This window comes from Galleria mellonella, unplaced genomic scaffold (genome assembly GCF_026898425.1).
Source record: "Galleria mellonella isolate WM207_F2 unplaced genomic scaffold, CSIRO_AGI_GalMel_v1 utg109, whole genome shotgun sequence".
In the NCBI taxonomy this organism is placed as follows: domain Eukaryota; kingdom Metazoa; phylum Arthropoda; class Insecta; order Lepidoptera; family Pyralidae; genus Galleria; species Galleria mellonella.
Genome location: NW_026441972.1, coordinates 1,659,072 through 1,681,755, shown reverse-complemented (window position 1 = coordinate 1,681,755; position 22,684 = coordinate 1,659,072). Strand labels below are relative to the sequence as shown.

Genomic DNA, 22,684 nt, shown 5'->3' with positions numbered 1-22,684 from the left:
TATACCGGTAGCGCAGATGGGGTTACCATTCCATTTTCACCTAATAAAAAAACCTCCCAAAAGATAAACCCTGTTGTTGGTATATCCGAATTAGCATCAGCTATCCGTACTGAATGTGTTCCCCGTTTATTTTGTAAGAGATGAAAATGGAATGGTAACCCCGCCTACGCTATCAGTATTTGTTGGCGGGGTGCCAGTAGAAGATAGGTGAGTATAAAGTCAGTTCAGTTGGCCCATCGTGATGAATTCACCAAATGCATTCCCAGTTGCACCACTGAACAATCAGCATATCGTATCCCTAAATTCAGCGACAGTATTCTTGTTAATTAACCTTGGAGGAACTTAAGTCAAAATCTAAAAAAATATTTTGGATATTTCATACTAAATGGAGTTCTAGACTGCGCGGTTAATACATAAAGTAGGACCTCAGGGTCCCTGTACCTACGTTATTAATTTTTTTCTGTATGTACATGTAGTGTATAATAGTAAAAAAGAGAGAATTGGCACCAGATCTCTTGAGCGTCACTCATTCATGCAGATATCCGTTACAAAAGCTATTAAGACAAAAAAATAGTTATTAGTTCACTGACGTAAATAAAAAGTTGTCTATGTCTAAGCGTCAGAAACAAACAAACTGACTTGTACATTTATACTGTTAGTAAGGATTGCCAGACACTTCCCAGGGATCAGTATATTATCTTTGCCAGACGCCTTAAAACTCGATATGTAATTGGGGCAAGTCAATATCATCACGCTCGTAATATAAAAGCTGAATTTATACGGGCTGGTATTGAGAAATATTTTAGAAATAGACAGATACCCGACAGTGTAGTATTAAAAAGTTTTTTTTTTTGTTATTTTAAAATGTGAGTACATTGAATCTTCAGATGTTGATTGAAATGTGGCGCTAGAGAATGATGAAGAAATTTAACTGGAACGATCTTTTTTTTTAATGGATGATAATGGAACGGGAACCTTCCTGTGCTACCGGTATACGTTGATGTAGCACCAGTGAAAGATGATAGATGATGATGAAAGCACGTCAGTTAGTCCATCGTCACGAATTCCATAAGAATTAACCGCAATAGTTTCCAGGGAGAACCGCGTGTAGATCGATCAGATATAGTGCTGGCAATGGAACTATTGAACCCCATTACTAACAAGCCCTTTCCCCTGGGAAGATGGAATTAGTAATGAGAAAGTCCTTCTTGGGGGTTAATTAAAAGAGACAAATTAGGAAAATATATGAGTTTAGAAGGGAGAAAATGTTTGTACCATAATAGAAGGTACGATAGAGGAACGAAAGGGACAGGGTAGACTAAAGCCTAGTTACATCAGGCAGATCAAGGAAGGAGTTGGTGTCGAGTCGTATCAAGAGGTGAAGAGACTCGCCTGAAATCGTAGTGAGTGGCAAGAGCTCCACCGACAAGAGCGCAGCACTTAAATAGGAATGAATGATCTCAGTTATACCTTGATATAAATAAAGCATACAGAATCAGTTAATGTCTTCACTCTAATCTTGAGAAACGACAAGTTTTAATAGTCGGGGAATACAGAAATAGATAGACTCTTTATTGTTTCCTCCAAAAGATTACAATAGTAAACTTATTATAAATATAAATAATTACAAGAAATAATCACAATGAGAAAACAATGGGCGACCTTATCGCTAAAAGCGATCTCTTCCAGGCAACCTTTAGATGGAGAGGAGTAATTAAGTTTAGCTTGAAGAAAATGACGCAGAACTAATGGTGCTGATCTTGGTTTGATAGCTAAAAAATATTTCTATTCGTGGTATGAGGTTAACAGTTTCATAATCCACTCTCTCAATTGGCGGAACAGTGCAACATTAGGTCAACAGTAGTGCGTGCACGAGTGAGCGTCTCAAGTGATCCAGTGACTCATTGCTTGTTGACCGCGCGGGTCAATTGTGCGCGACCGCGCGACCGCGCGACCCCCGGCCGATTGAATGTTGCGTTAGATTAGAGCCCATCGTTGCCTACCGCCTGTTGAATATGTTCTTGTATGATACAGTACACTGGAATCAAGACATGGTTTTTTCTCGAATCGAAGTTACCGATAATTTTTAATAGGCATCGGATAAGAGATTCTCGATTCGATTGTATTTTTTTTTGTGTGTTTTCACATAACTTGGTTAGTTATAAACCGATTTGTAACATTATTTTTCTTTATCTAAAAAGATATACATACAGATTAATCACATAGAATGTTTATCAAAATGGGTACAGCAGTTTAGTTCTTAAGTAACAACTAGTTCTGTTACAATTGAAGTCACAGATTTTATGGAACACAATCTATTATGAGAAGCATTAGAAATTAGCTAAAATTATTCTTAATTAGGTCCTCCCACCTCGCGGTGACTTTTCGTCCGTGTATTGACTCTGATAGGTCTTTCCAGAGTGTCGTTTGTAACAGCTGTGATAGGAAGTCTCTGTAGATCTCTGTCATTTGTAAAAACAATTATTATTGTGATCACGCCAATCTGTGAAATGTGAATGAAATCTTTGCTGTGATTGTGTTTTACGCGAATTTACCTATGAAAAATTGGCTGCAATTGGTCTCTGCACAAAGACACCTATATTAACTTATCTTATTTTTCGCATATGGGGTCAGCTAAGCCAATGCACGTCGACCCATACGGATCTTTTGTGCTTCTCCCTGCCTTATACCATCATTTCATAGATCCTATGTGTTACCCTAACGATATCCCGCAGTTTAAGATATCTGTAGTCCCCTGGCTCTGGATAAGCCGTCGCCAGTAGACTCATACGCATACTTGCCAACGAATCGCACCTATATTAACTGTGACTGGTCTTTAAAGACGTTTATAAAAATTTGGTGTTTTTTTATGCAACTTAGAATGGCAAACAAGCTGACGGCCCTACCTAATGGGAAGTGGCAACCGTCGTCTATAAACGTAAATACTGCTATGGATATAATAGAGTATATTGTATCGCCCATGATATCCTTCATGTGTTGCCATTTCTGAGGACCGAGGGAAACGCTTTGTTATTCTTCTGTTCCCTGTAATTTGGTTGCCAAACCTACAAACCGAAACACAGTCATGCAAATACAACTGCTTCACACCTGAAAAGCGAATGGGGTAGAGGTACCCAAGCAAATTTTGTACAAATACTCCCTCCTGTGTTTTTCTATACATTTATACTAAATTTATAGTGATTGTTCGCTGAGCAGAGTTGTCTATGACTAGTAATAAAGTGACTTGATTGACGTGTCGAATAGAACAGAATGGACACAAACATTTCGTGTACTATATATCTTAAATTAATGTTATTTGAAGCTTGTTTATATGTCAAGTAATGCTTCAGTTAGAGAGCGGAGTAATGTCTATTAATTAAACTGTGGGGTCGTGTGTACATAGTCGCTCAAACGCTGGTCCAACAGAGGTCAATTGAATCACACGCAATGACGCACACTGTGCACGGGCGATGTAGTATACAAATATATAGTTGCTTGACCACAGGCCACTGTGTTATATGTTTGACTAGTTTTTATTCACAACTTTGTCTGTGTGACCGGGATATGTTGATTGATCTAGTTAAAATGTACGTCGTACGGTAAAATGTACGTAAAATGTGCGCGATTGATTTAGTAACAGTGTAATTAAGACGCCAAGAAACAAACTCAACAGACAAACAAACAAATTTACAAAAATAAAGAATAAAAGAAACAAAAGTTAAAAGTTTTTTTTCTACATAAGTCGTCTGCTAGGATACTTCTGTCCCGTTCGTGTTTATATCGTGAAGCAGTTGTGTTTGTATGACTGTGTTTCGGTTTGAAGGGTGAGATATGGCAATGAATTTACAGGGTACAGAGGAATAACACCTGAGTCCTCAGGAATGGCAACGCATGGGGGGTATCATGGGCGAAACAGTATATTATGTCCATGGTACTTACTGCTCATGTGTATAGGCGACGGTTACCACTTTCCATCAGGTGGGCCGTCAGCTTGTTTGCCATTCTAAGTTGTATAAAAAATATACACAAAAATACGGATGAATTGTGAACTTTCCTCTTTTGGAAAAAGTTTAATACTCAATTTGTCAATATGATCAAGATGGCAAATTAAAGATGAATCATGGAAATCGCTTAACATTATAGCGAAAATATCCCATAACATACAAAAATTATAGTCGAATTTATAGCTCCCTGATTTTAAGACCGATTCAAAATGGCTGCATGAAGACGAGCCAGCTAGTTCTTGAGATCATGCAATTATATTAGTTGGTGTCAGCTGAATCATTCGTGTCAATTGGAAGGTCAGCTCAGTGGGACGTAACGCTACTACCCTGAGAATGAATGATCTATTGACTATCTCAGTCATTGTCAATGTAGTTAAGTGTAAACAAGTGGACGCGACAGACGCAAAAACCCGGCGCTTAAATTTGGAAACTTTTGGATAATCTATGACTCTCTTTCTCCCTCATTATTTGATGTATGATAATTGAGATTGTGTTCCACAAAAACTGACTTCATTTGTAGCAAAACAAGTTATTTTTATTTAAAAATTAAACTACTGAGCCGATTTTCATGAAGAAATTTCATCGGGACAAATCTGTGAGTATATTCTTTGAGATGAAAAAATAATTTTCCAAATTTGTTTTCTACTGACGGAGTTATCAGGTAAAAAACATAAAAAACATACAATCGAACTGAGAACCTACTTCTTTTTGATTTCGCTTGAAAACAGGATGATATTATGAAGATTTACTTATTTACGCTGGTGGGGTGCCAAACACTACACTTGGGTGTTTACAAGTATATTTTATTTTAGAGGCTTTCCCTAGAGGCTACAACATGAGGTTTTTAAAAAAGGGCGTCTTAAGAGTCAGTAATGCGCGCATGACATCCCTGGTGTTAGAGGCGTCCATAGACTACAGTGACCGTTTACCATCAGACGGGCCGTAGGCTTGTACGCTACCATAGTTGTAAATAATATCGTCAGCTTCAGCCGTTACACAATTAAAATGGGTCCAACGGGAGAGTAAACCATATTATTACAAAAAGAATTGTGATAAACCATTCATAATTGAGGCCTATAAAATCAAAGACAGCTAAATCCATGTCTGTCAAATGTGCAGGAAACTACAAAAACTAATATTTTGTCAAGGATATGAAACGTTATTCTATAAATTAGATTAAAAAAAAATTAGAACATTAGTAATTATTTGAATTTTAATTAATAAAACTCTATATTATTTTTTTGATGGGTGAAAATGGTATGGTAACCCCGCCTGCGCTAACGGGATACGCTGGCGGAGCACCAGTGAAGGGTGATACATGAGAATGAAAACAGGCCAGTTAGCCCATCATGATGAATTCATCAGGAATTCATCATGATAGTTTCCAGGGAGAACCGCGAGGAGGTCGACCTGGTTGGGTATATTGCTAGCAATGGGAATCTCGGTCTCCATTACTAACAATCCCTTGCCCCCCAAAATCTCTCTATATTTGAGTACAGAGTGAAAATGCAATCGACTTTATGACGTTTAGCTGCCCTTGATTTTATAGGCCTCAATTGGCAATGTAATCGCATAATACAGACACAAACAAAGGTCAAAGAATGTTAGTATGTTTAGGAAGAGCACATAAATGGTAACTCATGATATCCTATCAAGGGTGCGGCGGTATATTCTGTCCTGTCCATAGAGCTGTTCATATCATATGTAACGGTTACCACGGGCTTCTAGCTTGTTTGTCATTCATTCTAAGTTGCATGTAATAAAAATGTTAAAAAAACAAAACCACGCACGCGTGACTTCCCGCCCTTAGTTTAAAACGTCCACCGGTAGCGAGCGATTTGTCAGCTGTCCAAAAATTAACGATGTCCTGTCCACCCTCGGCCTTCGCCCCCTGACCTTACCGGTCGTATTATATACTTCATTTGGGAAGTACTCGGTGTGTTTAAACTGGGGACGACGTGGATGCAATTTATTGCTCATACTTGTATGTTAAATATAAAAAATAATACAAAAGTCACAACTTCTAGCAGATACAAGCAATGCAGTCACCACTTCCTATGCTACTGGTTGGCATAGGAGGTAGTGAGTGAGCAGTGGAGTGAGGTTGATTGAAAGAGATCTCTTTCAGAGATAAGTTCACTATTATTTACATTGTTTCTGTTGTAATTATGTTAAATTTATTAATCATATTTATGTAAAGGGGACACGTACCGCCATCTGTTATCGCCCTGAGAATAACTCGGCGCACGCCATATTGTATTTCGCTCTCTGATTTCCTCTGTCACTTGCGTCGCATGTCTAGAATATATAATATAATAAATATAAGAAATATTAAAAGTTCTCGTCTATTTTTCCATCCAACCATCTCAACAGTTTCTAATTGTTATTATTACTGTATGTTTTATTGAAATAAGGAATATAATTGAACAGTCTCTATACTATATCTGATGATTAGTCAAGGTTTGGATGTGTCATCAGGACAGTGAGTTAATTGGTCAGTGTAATATACATATATTTAAATTTATGTAAGCTTTCGAATCGTTACGCGTGGTCTAGGATCTTTTATTCTTTTGATGAATGAAAATAAGATGGTAGTCTCGCCTCTGCCGTCAGTATACGTTGGTGGCACAGCAGTGAGGGATGACAGGTGAGGATAAAAATTAAGGTCAGTTAGTCCATCGTGATTAATTTGCTAGGAATTAAGCACGATGGTCTCCAGAGAGGACCGCGAGGTTAACCTGCATATGTGCAAAGTAAACTTTATAAATTTTGTCATTTCATATATTTGACATTTTATTAACTTTTTGTAAGTTTTCACGCCAGACTTCTTGCGAGGTAGGCAAAGAGCACTGTATGTCTCGGTCACTCAGTTCAGAATTGATAGTTTTCCCCTTTCGAAAATCTTTTAAAAGAAACTCCCGATTCTGGATTTGCGTTGAATTGTAGCAATAACATGTTTACTAGTACATTTTATTTATGGATCCAATTGGATTTTAACCGGAACTAGGCCAAAACGAACATCTTTCCGACTTCCGTTCACACAATCCCCCGTGATATATTTATCAGATTGTCGCTACAATTATTGTCCTACACTAATTATGTTTTGTCGTTCTGCTGTGTCAATAATTATTCTGTTGACGTGGATGGGGAAATGTTCCATGACGTATATAATTTTTTTTTTTTTTTTATATCTACTTTGAATAGCAAACTGATGCCGCATGGCCCATGGAATGTTGTAACCGTCGCTTATAGACATGAACTATTCCACGAATATTGCAAAATATACTGTGACACTCATAGTACTCCTCATGTGTTGCCATACTTGAGAACTAGAGTATTTGTTGTAGCTATTTATGGTATATTGTTCATAAAGAAAAATAAAGGAATATAATTATGTAATCTGAACATACTGTCCACATACCACTACATTCAGATATACCATACATTCATACTTAACGCACACAAACACACTACACGTCGTCACCTATCGTTTTATAAGTTTTTTTTTTTTGATGGGTAAAAATGGTATGGTAACTCCGCCTGCGGTAACGGGATACGCTGGCGGAGCACCAGTGAAGGGTGAAAATGAAAACAGGCCAATTAGCCCATCATGATGAATTCACTAGGAATTAACCATGATAGTTTCCAGGGAGAACCGCGCGAAGTCGACCTGGTTGGGTGTATTGCTAGCAATGGGATTCTCATTCTCCATTACTAACAATCCCATCCCCCCCCACCGTTTTATAAGTATTAATATTAGTAAAAATCGATTATTACTTCAGTTGACAATAAAACAAGACGTGTCATTTGATTTTCTAAAAATAGATCAAGCAAAAAAATTTTTGAAGCTTAAGTGCTACAACAGTGTTATTTGTGGGTGATAATAGAATGGTAACCCTGCCTATGCGCTATCTATAGAAATATTACCATATAACCAATGTTTCTTGGTTTGTCACAAACGAGCAAATACATCATGACCTAAAAATTGGAACTGTTAGACAGGAAATACTACAATACACACAATCCTACAAGGAGAGGATAACAAAACACCCTAACAGACCGGCAAGAGATCTTATGGACGTAAGTCACACAACTCGCAGACTGAAACGCAGAATGCCCCAAGACATGGTTCTCTAAAATAAAGTAGGATGCGACTCAAGTCGCGTACTGAGCACGCCATTAAAATATCCGTCAAAAATACTATTTATTGTCCCAGCAAGGAGACAGATCGTAGTATATATAAAAACAAAAAAAAAAATTGTATTCTATATGGAAGTTTTTTTATTACGCATGATTTTATGTATATATTAACCAGAGTTTCTCTCTATCTTTGCAGGCGTGAGCGCTAACAAAATAGCCAAACGGACCGAGCTGGCGCCCAACAAGGGCGGTCCGTTCGCCGCCGCGCTGCGCACCCTCGCCAAGAACGCGGGGCCCGACGGCAAGGACGGTGAGTCTTTAGACGCAACTCCTCAGCCCTGATCCCCCAGGCTAGCACGAGCCACGGTGTCTTTTTAGCTGGTCATATGGCGGAGCCCCTACTAGTCCTTCTAATCAGAGAATGTACTGTGGGTCCTAGATAAATTATATTTTGAATATTTTCAATGTTTCTAGTCTTGTAAATGAAATGCGCTTATCATTCATTGTAACTTCCAAAAGGATTTATTTTATAAAGATGTCTGATAGGTATAGATGCAAATAATCATAAATAATATATATAAATCATATTATATAAGCCTTTAACTATACACTGCTGAAGATAAGGCTTTCCTATTGGGGATTTTTGCCAGTAGTTGCCACGCTTGGCAGCGCAGATTGGCAACCGCAGTTAGGCTTTAGACATATTTTAAGAAGGACGCTGCTATTCAGCCCTCGCCCTCCTTTAGTCGCCTCTTACTACACCCACGGGACAGGAAAAACACACAATATGAAATTATTTTAAATTACATCAAAAATTTCAATTTGTAATAATGAAATTGTATAGAGCAGTTTTTCAGTCAGTGCCCATAGTTACACTCTCATGCTGTATTTTGTATAGATTCTCCAAAATATGATGCAAGATTAATTGCTTTCCATTCAAAATACACCGTCGCTCGTGGCAGCTAACCTTTTTTATTTTTTTAAACAAATAAAAGCCACGCCAACAAGCACTTGTTGGGTTTTGTATTCGTCCATATACCTATATATACATATATATCACATATATACTTGTAAGTTAATAATATTTGATGAATATTGTGATGATTGACTAAAGTCGTATTGTTTGTTGACATTAAATCACTTTAGTCAATCTAATTTGTATTGTGTAATTAAATATTTGTAAGGAACTTCATTTAACATTACAATAACTCGGAAAGTGTACTGTTTAAAAAAATATATCGAACGGATTGAGATCACATTATTTATAGTTCAAGGGATCTAAAAACTGTTTCAAAATATTGAGAAATCTGATCCAAATGAAATATGATTCTTGTTATCATTTACCAAATAGGCTGGCTTATTGATACTTCAACCTTCATAATTCTACAAACCATCAGACTCGATGTTCCATAGATCCTTTTCAGTGGCATTTGGTTTAAATAACCAAATGTCCGGCTTGAAAGACCAGATGTCCGGCTTGAAGGACCAGATATCCAGCTCGAAGGACTATAAATTCCGTCCGCGTGTTGATTTTGTAAAATAACAAATTGAATACTTAATGACGAGTCCGATAGCCTAGGCATCTGGTCAGGATTCAGGCTGGGATGGACAAAGTGTTCAATGAACCGTCCGGACCCGGAGGACCATGTTGAGTATGCGAGTGTGCAGGCACCGCGAGCGGCGCGCCCACCCCCGACCGGGATAAGGAGAAGCCCCCGCCGGCACCGACGAAACGCGCCTCGCCACACCACCTTCCTGCTAGCGGATTTCAACCTTATAGACCTGATGATAGGTGAGTTTTCTGCAATTTTTTTTCTACTAGCTTAGAGAACCAACAAATATATCTGTGATTTCTCTGCCTACTCTGTAAGGGGTGTAAAGATACATAGCCAGAAATGGTACTTATGAAATGAATAGACAAAAAACTATCGTTTTCCCTAGTGACTCTATGAGATAGAATGAGATGGCAATGTGTGCCGCTTGATTCTGGTGACTGAAATGATTAAATCGATAGATTCGTTTGTTTAGGGCATCTAGTTTCGATTGCTTAGGAACAGATCAAGGTAGGTGAATGAATACACTAAAGTTCTAGAAAAGGCGAATTTCTGATATGTACTCAACTGTATAAAACGTGTCCTGATTGCTCGCAGACTATCCCACCCGGCGGCCGCGTCGTTTCCACTGCTGGAGCCGACGTATGCTGTCGGCTCCCCGTATGGCCACCCCGGTCTCTACACAAGCGCAGCGCTGCAGTACAGGTTAGTATTACATATGGCTATTCTCGTATAAAGTTACATTGTATTGGGCTACTGCTTTCATTTATGATTAGAGAGAGGTTTGATTCGTTAAAGAAAGACTGTCAGCCCTATTGCAGTCGGTCGTGGAATGTTCTTATACAAGGGTGTTGCTATAATAGTCTGCTGGTGTGGTTGAAGAATGGGCAGTATGCCTCTTGAAATATCACAGAGGCCTAACAGTGTTAGGTATAAAGTGTGGCAACTAATGACAAAACTTCTTCAGGGGGAGGCCTATGTCCAACTGTGGACAGACGGCTGATATGATGAGATTATTTGGAAAGTATATAATGGACGCAAACTAAAAAAAATAAGAATAGCATATAAGTTAGAAACAGAATTATCAATATTTAAGTTGATAAAATGTAACTAGAAAGAAGAGTAACAAAACATAGGCGTCTTATCTTTTGAAGGGATATTTTTATGTAACTTTAAACGTTAAATAATTAGTCGCCTGTAGATTTAAACAGTCCTAAGCCTAAAATAATACGTTGCCACTCCTGAGGAATAAGTTGTTATGTCGAAGACTGTTCCTGCTACGAAGTAGCAGGAATTGGTAACAAACTGAAATACAGTCATGCAAGCATTCGAACACATGCATGGCGGACTGATACACGAGGAAAATAGAGGTTAATTTTATAGCCGACTTTCGAAGTTTACCTTTGTTAATAACCCAATAAATTCCAGTAAGTCTTGTCGAAGTGTCATTGTAGCATCATTTCTCGTGCACGTGATCAGATTAGCGGCGGAGGAGCAAATGTACCTGGAGCGTGTATTCCGCGGCGGTGTCGGGGTGGGCTGGCTGCCGCCGTACGCGCTGTACCCGCCGCTGGCGCCGCCGCTGCCGCTCGTGTCGCACGCGCCGCACCCGCCGCACGCGCCGCACGCGCCGCACGCGCCCCACGCGCCGCACGCGCCGCACGCGCCGCACGCGCCGCACGCGCCGCTGCAGGCGCACCACGCGCAGCACGCGCTGCACGAAGAGCGCGAGAAGGAGATCGCGCTGCAGCGGGAGCGCGAGCGGGAGCGGGAGAGGGAACGCGAACGGGAAAGAGAGAGGTAATTATATTTTTTTATGAAATACATAGTACTTAGTTAAGTACCGATGTGGTTTTTTTTTTTATTGTAAGGAAGGCAAACGAGCAGACGGTCCACCTGATGGAAAGCGGCTACGGTCGCTTATTAACATCTGCAACACGAGAAGAGTCACTTGTGCGTTGCCAGTCTTTTAAATATTTGTGCGCACGTTCTTTGAAATACCCCATATTATATTGTAAGTTGGAATATGCCACGCTCCTAAAAAAATAGCGAAAACATCAACTCTTATAACGAGAGGTACGATGATAAAAGAGTGACGATGGCATCAGGTCATATATTTCCCTAGATCATTCCTCTTTGTGCAGACGATAGAAAATGAATAAAAAGCAACATCCTACATCAAAATCAGGGAATTTAAACTGTCCGTTTGCATGGGATCGTCGACAACTCGAACCGGTCTGCATAGTGCCAAGTGGAAGGAGTTGATATTGGGGTGTTCCTGCCCAAAGATGTGAACAATACTACATATGTGGGCGGATTTGGGCTTTGTAAAACAGGAGCTTATTTATGCTAAGGAGTGGAATTTGAGGAGATGAGCATAGATTTCGGGAGTTAAAGTATGTTTCCCCTATTTCGAAACCTACTCCAGAGATTCTTTAACATCAAGTGTCAAATATCTTTTATTTTCTACCGAAATAGTTCATGGGATATTAGCATATTACTTTTATGATACATATAGTATTGGCATCCGTATAACAGTAAACGCTTCTAATTTGCATCATGTAATTAATATGCAAGACGAATAGTGTAGGTGACAGTACAGAGTCTCGGAGTATTGCAGCGTTAACGGGCAAAGGTTCAGAGCATGCGCCGTCTATATAGATGCTTATGTTACGCTCAGATAGAAAACTGGATACTAATCTGCGCAATTTTTCGGGAAGGCCAAATGATTGATATTTCAATAGAAGTGCCCTATGTTGGACTCGATTGAAAGTTTTTAAAATGAGTATTTGACAATATTTCCCAGAACAGGTAGATCCGAGCTAATTTGGAAAAGTACGTCCTTTAAATTGGCCTGATCGAGACTTACTATAGCATCTATTTATAAGATAATTTGTGGTATATATAATGACTGTTGTGGGTAGGAAACAACGAGCAGGTTTTCACTTCGAGCCAGCACTAAAATTCCACTGGACAATTCCAGAGAGCGCGAGCGCGAGCGGGAGCGCGAACGAGAGCGAGAGCGGGAGCGGGAGCAGCGCGAGAAGGAGCAGCGCGAGCGCGAGCGCGAGCGGCTGCAGCGCGACAAGGACAGCCGCGCGCGCGACGAGCAGCGCGCGTACGCCGCGCTGCAGCACCCGCTGCCGCCGCACCTGCTGCCGCCGCCCGCCTACCCGCTGCCGCGCGCGCTGCAGCCGCCGCCGCTGCTCTACCGGCCCTACCGGCCCTACGCGCCCTACGAGCCGCGCGCGCCCGCCGCGCCGCCCGCCACGCCCGCCGCGCCCGCCGCGCCCGCCGCGCCCGCCGGCGACGCGGCCGCCGCCGACGGCACCGACGAGCCGCGAGGTGAGCCCCGCGACGAGCCGCCCGCGCCCGCGCCGCCGCCCTCCCCGCCCGCGCCCGCCGCCGCCCCCGCCCCCGCGCCCGCGTCCGCCTCCGCGCCCGCGCCCGCCGCCGCGCCCGCGCCCGTCTGACCGCCGCGCCGCGAACGCGCCGAGTTCGATTCGACTGACACTCCTCCCCGACTTGGCTTAGTCCACTGATCGAAAACGAGTACAAAACTTCCAAGTATTATTCCCAGTCTCATTTTGGCGGCCAGCCAGGCGCGCGCCGGCCGGCCGCGCTGTACGCTTATTGTCGCTGTGCCGCGATCACTCGGCGGGGAGCCGACCGACCGCAGACTGCGCTGCCCGGTGCAGCCGTGTAGATAGTGGAGCGATTATTTAAAATTATATTGTATAATTTTAGTGAGTACCGTGCAATTCGACGGATTCGAACCGACCGCTGGCCTGCGTACTTAAAATTTGCTGTAAAAAACTTTTTTAATGCAGCTATCGATGGATTTGTTATATTAGTATATTTTTGTTGACACGTATTTTGCAATACTCATTTTTTGTATAGATGGAGACTTATACGACTCTTATTGTCTATTTATTAGACCCTGTATCTGTGTATAGTGGCCGCTGCTTTGTGATAATTATTTAGTCGCGCGTGTGTCTGAACTAGTTTGCGTCCGTCGATTTGCAAATTCATTTCAATGTGTTATCGTTCGTTTGGGGTCTTACGATAGTGTAACTAAGGTACAAAATGTGACGTCTCGTTGAGATTGTAGATGTGGTTATATTCTGAACTTATTGTGTACATGTAACGTATTTGAAATGAATGTTATTCGTAAGATTTTGAAAAGAGACGGTTAGCTGTAGTTTACAGAGTATCTCTGTCACTCCTATGTTCGTTTTTTTCCCATACGTAGAACGTATTTTAATGGCTGATATTTTTAAAATGCTAAATAAGTTACGGCAATCGATAATCAAAATATGACATCAAACGAATTCCTTCGATGTAGACCATATACTCTCTCTTTTGTTGGGAGATAAATTCACGTTTTTAACGCATCACGCGGTACAAATTAAAAGGTTGAACCAGAATCAATTTAGCACAATAATCGTACCTCGCGTACAATGAAATGATGATAAGAACTGTCCCTGAACGGTCTTATTTCAACCAGTCTGGAGCAAAATACCTCAAATAATTAAGATTCCCAAGGATAATGCTTGAATAGCACACCGTTACAATATTTACCTATTGGTTTTGTAATAATTTTAACAAAACTTGATTGCCATTAAGTTACGTTGTTTTGAAACACTATACAAAGCTAATGCCAGCCGAATATCTCTTTCCAAAGTCCGACGAAGTAATATTTACCATCAGGTCTTGTGATTCTCTTATTGATTGTGTAATTGGTTACTGTAACATTTCCCCTTATCGTGTAAACGTTAAACTCCTTATAAAATATATTTATAACTATTTAAAGTGTTGTCTCTTTCTTGTCCACAATTTTTTAATATGAAAGAAAGTGACAAAACATTTGATAGTGAAGGAGGTTGTAACTTTTACGAATAAGGGGGTAATACAGTGTTCATTTGGTTGAAACTCGAATATTATTCATTTATTGAGTAATATTGTTGGTTACTTAATAAAACGTATATTTTTTATTATTATTAGTTGATGTTTAAACTTCAAAAAATGTTCTCCATTTGATGATTCTTTTTACACATGTTGATTAATTGGGAACGCATTTGAAATTTTTAATTGTGATATTTTATTTTCAGACTGGTCCCTCAGTGCTTGATTTGTTAAATTAAGTCGATTATTCATTTGTAAAAAATATAAATAAAATTGTAAATTACATTCGATTGTTATCGATTAAGAAGAGAGAATCGATTGAATCGATTCGTCTACCTGTATCACTATTGATGATTTGTATATTTGTGTATGTACAACTAGTGTTGTCTACGGAACGTCACATTTATCCGCGTACTGTAATAATTCCTTTACATACTTTTATTTTACTTTTGACAGAAATTAGGGCTTGTTCACACTGAAATATAACGCATGGGTTTTACACGATGAAGCTTACCAAATGTATAAGTAGATGGCGGAGTATGTTTATTCTAGAATCGTCACACCCGTTGTCTGTAAAGCGAACGTATAGCTAACTGACATGTGAACAATTCTAGTATGTATGTTTACCGCTAACATATTTATTCGGTAAGAGTCAAATACTTCATCTTATAAAAAATACGTGCTATATTGCAATGTGAACGAGACCTAACTGTTTTTAATTTTATGAGAGCGAAATGGAAAATGTTTAGTGCAAGAAATATGTAAACTGCCTAAAATATTTATTATTCCTATCGTATTGTAAATGTGTACACCGCCTTATTGATATAAATGTCAATCGTCTGTTGTTGAGTTCAGTTACTGAAGTGTTTTGTCTCTTTCTATTGTACTGTATTTCTTATTCGAAAGATAGTGGCAAAAGTTTAAATATTTTCTAGTTATTTTCTATTAGGTTTTTTTTTGTCTCTCTCCTTCATATTGAGGAATTACCGCATAGGATAAAGACGAAACACTTCAGTAATTAATGTTGGCGTTAGACATTGTTTTTTAATAAGGTGTTTTCTTTTTAAAGAATACGCGGGTCGTTTATGGGATCAAAAGTGAAATAAATGTATGCGGAGTGTATGCATACACTCTTTGGACTTGTATAGAAGCCGCCAGTGCAATGAGCCTTGTGATAGCCGGCCCCTAACGAGCGACGGCTGTGCAATGTTCTCGAACATTCTGCGTCCGAGTCTTATAACAGAGATAACCTCTTTATATGTTTAACATAGATAGCTATTAATTTAGTTTCTAATAGGTGTTCAATATTACGTTTTTTTTTTTCATGGAATCGCATTTAATGGGGCGACGCGGTCGTCGACGTATCAGTGTACGGAACCACGTGTAAATATTATATTTAATAGTTAGCTATGATATGGACAATACCTAACAAGTGAAGAAATTATGATTTTATTGAAATACATTCAATGGAATTAAACGTGTGCATGCCGGCAGGCGCGCGGCCGGTCCGCCGCCCGCGCGCCGCCCGGACAAGTTTTATTTTTGTTTACTGCCCACCCCCCGCTCAGCTTGTAGCATGTAGTTAGTTGTGTATGTCGTGTGTTTGGCAAATATTTCAGACGTATACTAGTGCAGTGGCGTGCGCCTCGACACGAGTGCCAGACGATTCCGTCTATAGAAACGACATCGCCGACGACGCCATGAGATGGAATGAGATAGCAACGTCTTATACAATGAACGCTCTATATAAGCAACTCTTTTGAACTAATTTCAATAGGAAAAAAATCTTATTCGGAAAAGTTGCTTACGGAGAAAAAAGGATTAAGTTGTAAAAATATTTTCCAAACGGTAAGTATTATACTTACCGTTTGGAAAATATTTTTACTTATTTCTTTTACTAAGCTATGCTTATAGAGAGGTTGCTTATATAAAGCGTTCACTGTATCTTATTCCAACTCATGGACTTGCCAGCAGTACGAGTCTATAAATGCTTGCTGTCACTTGTCTAAAGGGACTAAACAGAAAATATGTAGTTATTTTTAACCGATTTCATTCTATTTCAATATACAGGGTACAATCGAAGTCAATGACAATCTTATAACGCTCCCTGCGTTATATGTGCGTTTACCAGAGGAGACTTTGTACAAAAGTCGATTGCAGGTACCTCTGTCCCATTCGTGTTTCAACCGTGAAGCAGTTGTGTTTGCATAGCTGTGTTTCGGTTTGAAGGGTGGGATATGGCGTGAATTTACTGGGTACAGAGGAATAACTCCTGAGTCCTCAGGAATGGCAACGCATGGGGGGTATCATGGGCTAAACAGTATACTGTGTTATGTCCATGGTACTGCTCATGTCTATAGGCGACAGTTACCACTTTCCATCAGGTGGGCCGTCAGTTTGCCATTCTAAGTTGTATAAAAAAAAAGTTTAAGGGGTGACAGGTGAACTGTGCCCACCCTACAACTGTCTAGTGCCCACCCTAGAACTTCCAGCTGCTTCGTAAAAATGTTTTTGTTAAAATTTCGATTTTATCCTGTAATTAATGATGACTTGGAATTTAGGATCAAAAATTTACACTGTGACGCAATATTAAAGTCAATAGTACTATTATTACTAATTGTGTGGAGCTGTCGTCCTCTGGTATCAAGAGTTTCTAGGGCGCTTTTTACGCCAAGGCTTCTGACGTGGTTTGTCAGACGACGACTCTACGTGCTCTCCGGAGCACACAGTGAGTAGCAGACATATTTAAAAGATCCAAATATAAATTTGGAAATTCATACCTGAACAATAGCTAGCTAAATACGTAGACTTGATCTGCAACGTCGTTTAAGGCAGAAATGTGACGTACTTGAAAAATCATAAAAAAAAATTAACTAGACTATATCTGTACATAGATAGATAGATATATAATTTATTTGCATTACTTACAGCACACAAATTACAACAGACACATATATAAGTATTCGCAAAAAAAAGAAATACAAGAATATATATATATATATATATATATATATATAAAAAGAGAGATAAGAGAAATTATCGAAATAAAATACATAACAGCCAAGTACATGGGAGATATTTAAGAAAAACTAATGAGAGCGGTCTTAATAAGACCATTGAAGACATGTTAGAAGAGTAATTTTCAGAAATTTGTCTGTCTGTATGTTTGTTACTGCATTACGCAAAAAATACTGCACCAAATTAGATAAGGTTTTAAGTTGTTTCTGCAGGTCTAATTTAAAATCTGGCGTATATTTTAACTTGATGCATAGACTATTTCAATTGATTTTCCTTCTGAAATCCACGCGTACAAAGTAGCGGGCAATAAGCTAGTCAAATATATTGGTGTTAATTTGTGTTAAACATAACGTTGTAGTCTCAAATTTCAAGGCATCTTGATTAAAACTTATCAAACTTTATCATTTGGAAAAGTATTTTAAATAGATCAGAGATAAGAGCCTGGCACAAAGGAGCAATTCAAAAGAATTTTTTTTTTATGTATAATAATGGTATGGTAACCACGCCTGCACTAACAGTATACGTTGGCGGGGCATCAGTGAAAGATGATAGGTGAGGATAAAAGGGCAGGTCAGTTAGTCCACCGTGAATACACCTGGAACTCAGCACGATAGTTTCCCGGGGAACCACGTGGAAGTCGAACTGATAGGGTATATTGCTAGCAATGGAACTCACAGTCCGTATCTAACAATCCCTTTCCCCCAAACAGAATATTAGGTAGTTATATAGTCCTTAACTAATAGACTAATTTAGGATCCAGAGAAAGAACGAAATTCGTCGCTTGAAAATATGGCGTAAATGGAAATTGAAGCATGAATTATTATAGTTATAAAATACATAAATTTTTTTTAGAGTGTAATAATTAAAAAAAATATTAAAAAAACATACATTTATGTTATAACAAAACATTAAGTTTAGTGCTTCTGTCAGTATCAAGTCATATCTTACTAAGAATCGGGTAATAGGGTCATCGTACATTAAAAAAAAAACTTTCTGAAAGGCAAACAAGCTGTCAGCCCACCTAATGGAAAGTGGTAATCGTCGCCTATAGACATGAGCAGTACCATGGACATAACAGAGTATACCGTTTCGCCCGTGATACCCCCCATGCGTTGTCATTTCTGAGGACTCGGGTGTTATTCCTCTGTACCCTGTAAATTCACGTCATATCGTACCCTTCAAACCGAAACACAGTCATGCGAACACAACTGCTTTACGGTTGAAACACGAATGGGACAGAGGTACCCACGCAATTGACTTTTCTACAGTCTCCCTCTGGTAAAATGGTTGGGCATAGTCTTATTATGAGTTTTTCCTGCACTAATGTATTGTGCTTTCGAAGGGGGGAAAGGGATTGTTAGTAATGGGGACTAACTGACCCATTGCCAATAATACACCCTATCGGATCAACACTCCATGCGGTTCCCCCTGGAAACCATCGTGGTTAATTCTAAGGTGTGATCCATTCTATGCCGGGACCACACTGCATGAAATGCTCTCTTATATGCCTTTGAAACATATTTAGGTGTATGTATAATAACATAGGCATCTGGTACTACTTTTCTTGTCAGGTACAAAAAATAAGCGTTATAAAAAGTATGCCCAGGATTATTTATTTATTTATTACATCCACTGGGTGAGCCTTACAGTCTTCCAATACGCTCACCCAGGAAAGCATGAGTACAATAACATATAAAAAGGAATATTACACAAAAATAAAAAGATTTAACTGAAACAAAAAACATCTGAACACAAATACTCTGTGGTCACTCGACGAGAACTCCAGCAAGTTGGAGGCAAATACATCCAATTGCGGATACTGGCTCAAAATATCATTGAGTAGTTTCAATGCAAGAGATGGGGGAGCCTGCTTAGCGAACTCTGTTCTTCGTAATGGAACATCGAATAAGTGCCGTCGTGCTCGCACGTAGTTACTGGGCGCTCCTATTGATATTGATTCCAGTACAGTTTGGTTACATTATAAACCCTAATGGTATAGTTGGGGGCATTTGTCGACTGTTTACGTTGTAGGGAACTTGACAATCATTACATGGTCAAAGACTGAAACTGCTGCTGTGAATATTCAGTAAGAGCGTATTGTAATAGTAGTCTAACATACCACGGGTTGCTTGATGGTAAATGACCATAGAATATAGACATTAGAAGCATCACTGATGATGCACTAACCGATGCACGATCGGCAACTTTTTATAAATACCATAGTTAATTTTTAGTGTAAACATATACCAGAGGGAGACTTTGTACAAAAGTCGATTGCTTGGCTACCTCTGTCCCATTCGTGTTTCAACCGTAAAGCAGCTGTGTTTCGGTTTGAAGGGTGGGATATGGCGTGAATTTTCTGGGTACGGAAGAATAACACCTGAGTCCTCAAGAATGGCAACGCATGGGGGGTATTATGGTCGAAACAGTATACTGTGTTATGTCCATGGTACTGCTCATGTCTATAGGCGACGGTTACCACTTTCCATCAGGTGGGCCGTCAGCTTGTTTGCCATTCTAAGTTGTATAAAAAAAAACTTTCATATTCACAAAAACTAATATAAACCTATTTTAACTATTACACAGTTTTGTCATTTTTCATTCGAACTGAGTTATTATATCAGCCATTAACTGCTAAATATCCCTCCCACTATTGGGGGATCCACATAATTTGCTGGTAGTTGCTACACTTGGCAGGTGGAGTTAAGCTCTGGTGGTGTTTTAGGAGGGACGCTCCTGCCCTCGACCATCGAGTTCCTTTACTCACCTCTTACGACCTATTCTATGACAATATTAACCTCTTTTATTATATCTAAGACATCTAGACGATTGTGGCTATCGACAGAGTTCTTTAACTTCAACTTTGTCATTCAACCAGAACTGTCAACAAACCAAAATAAACCAAACACAAAACTGAAGAAAGCAAACGAATCAAAAATTCTTACTTTACGTTTCTTATCCAACGTACAATGCCAACGAATGGCCAGACCGATAGACCCAAAGTTATTCGACATCACGAAACTAAATGAGATCAAACCTAAAGAGAAGTCTGTGTTCGACAGAGCCGTGCAGAAAATAAGCAACAGTGAGAGTAAGAATTTAATTCTCGGTACAGTGTCAGGGTGGGTTTCTGGCGTGATTTTGGTGAGGGTGGGCAAGGTAGCAGCGTTTGGGTTAGGCGGTGGGGTGATCCTACTCCATTTCGCCAGTCAGTACGGTTACATTAGCGTGAATTGGGAACGAGTGAAGGAACTCGGGGACCGCAGCCAGACCCTGGTGGAGTCCTTGCTGCGCTACATGAGGAGGAACAGCTGCTACTCCGTGGGCTTCGTCGGCGGCTTCTTCTTCGGCGTGGCCTCCACGTAATTGTAAGGTGTAAGGGAACAGGCGATGTATTTATTTGAATTAAAGAAATAGATATTTATCTTGCCTAATTATTCACTCAAAAAAGACTGTTATGGTCATGAGTTTGTATTTGACTGATACTAACCGTCTTATCACAAACAAACTTGTAATAGAAGGGGAAAGAAATTGTAATAATGGGGGTCTAACAAACCCATTATTAGCAATATACCCTACTAGGTTGACCTCCACGCGGTTTCCCATGGGAAACGATCATGTTTAATTATTATTGCCAGACGGAGACTACAAAGTCCTTTGCTTGGGCGTCTCTGTCTCATTCGTGTTTCTACGTGATTTCCGCGTGGAGTACGATCTGACAGGTCGTATTAATAGTAATGGGGCTGCTTCTCTTCATTACTAACGATTTCTTCTCCCCAGCCGCTGTTCTCTGTTACTGATAAATAGGTGATAAGAGTACGTCAATTATAAAGCTCTAGGTACATTAAGGAAAATGGAGATTATCATCATTATATCAGCTGTTAATTGTCCACAGCTGGACATAGGCCTCCCACTATTGAATGGTTTTGCCAATAGTTACAAACTTGGTTGCGGGTTGGCAACCGCAGTTAGGCTTTGGTGATGTTTTAAGAGGGACGCTGCTCCCTCGACGATTTAGTTTCCTTAGCCGCCTCTTATGAGCTTATTCTATGCCGGAATCACACGGCAAAGGAACTAGATTTTTTTATGCAACTTAGAATAGCAAACAAGTTGACGGCCCACCTGATGGAAAGTGGTAACCGTCGCCTATTGACATAAGCGTTACAATGGACATACATTCATTGTCATTCCTGTGGACTCGTGTGTTATTCCTCTGTACCCAGTAAATTCACGCCATATCCCACCCTTCAAACTGAAACACAGCCACGCAAACACAACTGCTTCACGGTAGAAACACGAATGGAACAGAGGTGCCTAAGCAAATGACTTTTGTACAAAGTCTCCCTCTCGTATGATACGACGATGTATGATATGTATGTATGTATAATACGACACATAAAGGGTAAGATTTTTTAATGAATTGTATAAATATTAAGATGTCTAAACAAATACAAAATCTAATTCAAATGAATATCGTATTCATTAAAACTATGTACTAATGTACTTTAAAGTCGCCATAATCTTACTGTAGTTTGGGAAGTACCATGGACATAAAAGTATACTCTGTTATGGCCATGGTACTGCTCATGTCTATAGGCGACGGTTACCACTTTCCATCAGGTGGGCCGTCAGCTTGTTTGCCATTCTAAGGTTGCATAAAAAAAGGTAACTGTTTAGAAGAAACTATAAATATGTATATACACATCTGTCACGTCTGTCTCCCTATATATCTAAATACGTACATTTTTATTTGACAAGAGGAATGTATATAAAATACACCTCTTGATTTTTTTTTTGATGGGTGATAATGGTATGGTAGCCCCGCCTGCGCTAACGGGACACACTGGCGGAGCACCAGTGAAGGGTGATAGATGAGAATGAAAACAGGCCAGTTAGCCCATCATGATGAATTGAATGAGAAGGGGTTGTTAATAATGGGGATCAGTAGCCTCATTGCTAGCAATACAGCTCTGTCAGGTCGACCTCCTCGCGGTTCACCCTCTGCAACACAACAATAAACTGCAAATAGCAGTAACAAAATAAATAAAACTTTATGAATAAATA

General features: G+C 39.7%; 2 protein-coding genes across 2 annotated transcripts in view; both read left to right on the top strand.

Annotated features, from left to right (window-relative positions):
* Window positions 1-22,684, top strand: part of LOC113511252 (uncharacterized) — a 202,857-nt gene that overhangs the window by 169,994 nt on the left and 10,179 nt on the right. Inside the window, exons 19-23 of the mRNA XM_052892420.1 lie at window positions 8,341-8,454; window positions 9,813-9,936; window positions 10,295-10,402; window positions 11,177-11,497; window positions 12,681-13,042. Of these exons, the coding sequence (XP_052748380.1) occupies window positions 8,341-8,454; window positions 9,813-9,936; window positions 10,295-10,402; window positions 11,177-11,497; window positions 12,681-13,042 (1,029 nt within the window). The remainder of the gene's footprint in view (window positions 1-8,340; window positions 8,455-9,812; window positions 9,937-10,294; window positions 10,403-11,176; window positions 11,498-12,680; window positions 13,043-22,684) is intronic.
* On the top strand, window positions 20,078-21,203 carry LOC116413361 (FUN14 domain-containing protein 1-like). Its single transcript, XM_031912043.2, has one exon. It carries the CDS (start codon window positions 20,405-20,407, stop codon window positions 20,984-20,986), a length of 582 nt encoding a protein of 193 aa, XP_031767903.2. The 5' UTR covers window positions 20,078-20,404; the 3' UTR covers window positions 20,987-21,203.

Bases quoted from the DNA above. Each gene is read 5' to 3' on its own strand.
- LOC116413361 (XM_031912043.2), top strand. From the start codon at position 20,405: ATGACAATATTAACCTCTTTTATTATATCTAAGACATCTAGACGATTG.